The sequence below is a fragment of the Aplysia californica genome, unplaced genomic scaffold (genome assembly GCF_000002075.1).
Source record: "Aplysia californica isolate F4 #8 unplaced genomic scaffold, AplCal3.0 scaffold00032, whole genome shotgun sequence".
Classification (NCBI taxonomy): Eukaryota; Metazoa; Mollusca; class Gastropoda; order Aplysiida; family Aplysiidae; genus Aplysia; species Aplysia californica.
Genome location: NW_004797302.1, coordinates 163,438 through 168,299, shown reverse-complemented (window position 1 = coordinate 168,299; position 4,862 = coordinate 163,438). Strand labels below are relative to the sequence as shown.

Here is a 4,862-nt window from a genome sequence, read left to right as displayed (position 1 = left end):
GGGGGGGTTATAAACCAATCTCGGTAACTATGGCCTTTTAAAATAAAGCCTTACAGCAAGGAGGTTAACTGGAAAACAACTGAAAAATGTAACTTTAATTTTTTTGTTTAAGTCTACGGTTGCCATGGTAGCGTCCGCCATATTGAAAATAAACAGCTTTCAAAGTAAAAAGGATTTTTATTTATTATATTGATGGATATACTCAACACACAATTTTACACTGATAGGATTTTGGATATCTTAAATAGGAAAAAAAGTTAGAGATGCATAACTGACCAAACCCCTTAACGATAATGGCTCTGGATTTCATTACACATTCTTCGAGGTAACTCACTTATGAAAACATCAATTTTATTTTCCATCTGTATAAATTTAGGTTATGGTATGAATAAAACGCCCTAAAAATGTCATTGGAATCCCCCCCCCCCAAAAAAAAAGATGAAAAAAAACCCATCAAAAATGAACGTTTTGAGAAAAAAACGACTTGTTGTTACATAATAGTCAAAATATGAGTTCTAGAACAGAAAATCGGAAAAATGATGCTTGTAACACAAAGAGTGAGCACTTTTTATATGTGCATGTGATTGGAGTATTATAATACGTAAAAAGTCCAGATACAACAAATTGACCCAAAATCGTCAATTTAAAACTACCCCCCTTCCCCTTAAATAACAGGAGCTCAGTTCCAACATTCAGAATATTTTGTTTTTAAACCTCACCTTTTCCATACGGGCACATACTCCACATACTCCTGATTAGCCTTTTTAGACCCCCATCCTCAAAAAGATGTAGACCTTGTCAACAAGGCTTAAAACACTTTTAACGACAGCTTTCATTGGTGGATAATTATGGTGTCAAAAGTTACACTTTCAATTTTCTGGAGAAAAAAACTATGTCGACACCGGATGGCCACTTTTCAAATAAAAACCGTGAGTACATTCAGTTCGCTACCAGAGCAGATCACTGACGCTGCACTGAGTCCCTACAAGACAAGACAAGACAAGATGAACAACGCTGTATTTATCGCCCTTTTCTCCATCCTGACTGCGACACAAGCGTGCTGCTGTGAGTATTTTTGAAAGGCTAGAACAGACGTTCTGTTAGTCTTGAGTTACAAATATTTTGAAAAAAGCTGTCTAGAACTTTAAAGTGTCTGGAAGGGCACAACGTTTTAGCAAGAAATCTGTCAATTAATGCTATGTCTTCTACTACTTTACTTACTTCTTCATTGCCATCAAGACACGATTATCACACTGTAGAATCTTATTTCTTGGAAAGGAGAGCATGTCCTATAACAATATCATGAAAGGCTCGAGGTCAAATGCTCAGACGTCCACGGAGTTAAAACGTCTTTGATCGTTATGAACAAGACTGCACCGGCGACTTAGCTGGGATTTGGTTAAAAGATAACTTACTTGGAAAAGAGGGAGGAGGCAAATTTAAACATGCGGTTATCTTGACTGCTCCTTCACACACTCACTCGTTTTTCTTTTCTTTCCTGTTGACACATTATGACTACTTCCCGGGTGAAGAAAAAGTTTAAATTATTGAATGTTACCTTTTGATGTCTAACTGAGGCCTCTGGTTGGAGGGTCCCACTGGGGGCTCCTTCTTTTTTTCATGTTGTTTATCTGGCTTGCTGCTTCTTCCTTTGTCCCTTCACCGTTATTGTGTCTATGTGATTCTCTTTACCCAGAATTGCATGAGAAAGAAATTTCCGAGGAAGCAATTTTTAAAAATTGTTTGCCCAATTTTAACTCCATAGTTGACCCGGATGTGTGCGATGTGATCAGGGTGGAAAGTTGGAGCGAAAAGTACGCCAAGAAGGTTGTGGAAGATGCCTCATATGTCCTCAACATGACGGTCGTAGATCGGCAGTCGGCGGCAGAGTGTAATCTGGGAGAATCCTTCGGCTACCAGAAAAACAACCTTTGGGTGGATCACGGCTGTCGTGCTGACTTCAAAGTTTGCTACCTTCCAGGTAGGTTTTTGTTTTACCGTACTTGCAACACCACGTCATAAATGCCAAATATTATAGGTATTACAAGAGAGTAACCAAAGCAAAAAATGTTGAAAGATAAGGACGATAGAAGTTGTGTATAGCAAAGAAGCAAGGCAGTCGCAAAACAGATTAGCAGGTAATAATAACGCTGATTTATAACGATGAGCAAAGTGTGAGTCTGAAACTTTGAACATTGTTCCTACAAACGTTCTCTTAGTGTTTTTTTCCCTACGATACCCCTTTTACGGTACCTTTTCATTAAATAAATGGTTACATCCGTTTCATGTCTTATAAAATATAGCCTTTTGTCTCATTCGACTCCCCAGTGAGCCCAATTCGGTGTCGTGTTGTGAAGGCGGAAAGTTGGAGCTACAAGTACGCCGAGACCTATGTGGTAGACGCCGCATTGTTCATCAACATGACCATTGAAGATCAGCAGTCTGCGGCCAGTTGCGATCTGGATAAAACCTTCGGCTTCTACAATCAGAACTCCACAGTGTGGGTGAATAATGGGTGCCGTGCAGACTTCAACGTCTGTTTTGTCTACGGTAGGTGTGACCTTAGTTAAGTAAATACCTTCACGAAATGTGAGGCAACCTGCATGAGCTGGGGATGAGTCGTCTTTTGGACATGGGGACATTTTGCTACCAGCTGGGTATTCTGCACTTTTAGATTTTGAAAATTCTGGAACCGATATAATTGTGAAACATCTTAAAATTGAAAAAGCAGAAATTATAAGGAAAATCGGTACATCAACATAACTTGCATTTATTAGCACAATTGTATGTCGAAGGGTACAGACAGAAAGGAGACGCATGGCTGAGGTTTTCAGCGCATCTTTTTAATGATTTAAAATGAGCGGTGCTCCCAAGATGCTTCTTGCAAACAGAGTGAGAGCGCCTTTCTGTTATTAAAACTCTTCAGTAGGTCTAGAACAATGGACGAAGAAGGTGCTTTTCTTTGTTATCATGGTTGTATAAACAGTGACGAATCTGGCATTGATACTCGGTGCACAGAATGAATCAAAGACGAAATGTGTATGGAGAGTACCACGACCTGATGGACGAAGTGCTAACGTGACGAAAGATGCATTCATTACATCAGAATAAAACCATCAACATATTAACTTCCCGTTGCTGTAGTTTCCGTAATACCTCTTGTCATAAAGGGATTTATTTCAATCGAATGAACCAATGCTCCAGTGTCCACTTCGCACGACAATGTTATTAAAATCAACTGACAATCTACACACTGCACATACTCTGGTACGTTCGAAAATTTGTAGAGCAACTTATTGTCAAATATTTTCTAAGCTATTTGGCATAGACTCTCCAGCTTCTGAACAATGATTTGTATCACTCTTTTTCAAAACACTTCACTACCTTAGAAGTTCTGATATTTTTAGCTGTTATGAGCTACTAAGACTATGAGGTCAGAAACCACTTAATGCTCAATCAGGTCTATCAAAATCGTTAGATTATTCGGAATCATTATCAACATTTTCAAAGTATTGCATTAGAAAAAGTTTAACATGATGTGATAGATCTACTCAAATTCTTTGTCGTCATATTTCACAGAACTATGTACTTAGCAGATAGAACATTGTAATTCTGAAATAACTACTTGGTACCTGTATTATAGAAACCTAATAAAAATCATTTTAGTGGTTTCCATAGATTTTAATAGGTTTATAGCTGCGGCTATATACTTTTTAAAAGCAAGTCCCTCATGTATTTGTTTGTTCTAATCGTGACATTTTACTCATTGAACGCTTGTTTTGAGAACCTCTCTTGAAAACATATTTTGTTCATTATCAAATGAATTTTTTGTAACAAGATTTGCCATTAAAGAGTCTGATTGGTGAGTTTGGACGTAGGTCTTAATATGCTGAATGTGTTTGAGAAACGAGAAGTGTTGTGAACAATCACATTTATATCGTAACAGAGATTTGTAGTATTTTATAAATATGAATTTATGAAGAAAAGCTCTTTTTGTGTTTTTTGTGGAAAATATGATGAGGTTAAATCAAATTGATACAAACTGCTATGCAAAGTATTGGTGACATTGATTCACCAGTTATAAGGATACAAATTTTTGACCGCCCTATAGACCTAGATCTAGCAGCAGTTTGACGACTAATTCCATCTCCGGTCTCCAGGCATCACCAGAATCACCACGATAAACGTGAGCAGCTGGAACTTCAAGTACTCCACCCAGATTCTCAACACTCTCCCCTCTGCCACCTGTATCTACTCCATGCAAGTGGCAAACCAACAGTCCACGGCCCCCTGCACTCTCGGGACCACTTTTGGGTTTATGGCCAATACCATGTGGGTCAGAGACGGCTGCAGAGCCGACTTCACCGTCAATTATTATATCGTTTAAGCATTCTTAAATGCTGTCATATTGTCCTATTTTGACAAGTTTTGTTGAATTAAAAGGAAATCGAAAACAAATCCTTGTACAGTGTGTAGGCCTATTTCTTTACTTTTCGTTGACCTCCGTCTCCTGAGGCTTCTTTCTCACACATTGACCAAGCACCATCTGTGGACCTTCTAGAGGTTAAAGTGTTTGCTTCTCTTAAAATAAATCCCGGGTTCGAATCTGGATAGAGACGAACAATTTTCTTCGCTAAAATGTTTTCCTTTCATATCCTTATTATGCTTTCTGTAGTCTGCTTTTGTCTCCACTTTCTGCCCCCACCCCTTTATCTCCTTTACCCTCTCCTCTGGGCTCCGAGCTCTTTCTGCAGCGGTTCTATGCTACTCCTTGGCTCCATCTTACTGCTGTTTTTCAGCAGCACCCCTGATCTCATGGTATGTTGATTGAGTAGGTGTTTTACGGCAATATCTACTCAGTT

At 38.7% G+C, this 4,862-nt stretch overlaps 1 protein-coding gene across 1 annotated transcript; it reads left to right on the top strand.

The window, feature by feature from the left end:
- Nucleotides 1-890: 890 nt before the first annotated feature.
- On the top strand, nt 891-4,458 carry LOC101864363 (lectin ADEL). Its single transcript, XM_005091555.2, has 4 exons — nt 891-1,065; nt 1,766-1,981; nt 2,329-2,550; nt 4,161-4,458. The coding sequence occupies exons 1-4, from the start codon at nt 906-908 to the stop codon at nt 4,385-4,387; spliced, it is 825 nt and encodes a 274-aa protein (XP_005091612.2). The 5' UTR covers nt 891-905; the 3' UTR covers nt 4,388-4,458.
- Nucleotides 4,459-4,862: the final 404 nt, after the last annotated feature.

What these genes read in the sequence shown, in the direction of transcription:
- LOC101864363 (XM_005091555.2), top strand. Translation starts at nt 906, where the DNA reads ATGGCCACTTTTCAAATAAAAACCGTGAGTACATTCAGTTCGCTACCA. An exon ending in TGCGACACAAGCGTGCTGCT is followed by an intron (nt 1,066 to 1,765) that starts GTGAGTATTTTT and finishes TTAACTCCATAG; the next exon opens with TTGACCCGGATGTGTGCGAT. An exon ending in CAACGTCTGTTTTGTCTACG is followed by an intron (nt 2,551 to 4,160) that starts GTAGGTGTGACC and finishes TCCGGTCTCCAG; the next exon opens with GCATCACCAGAATCACCACG.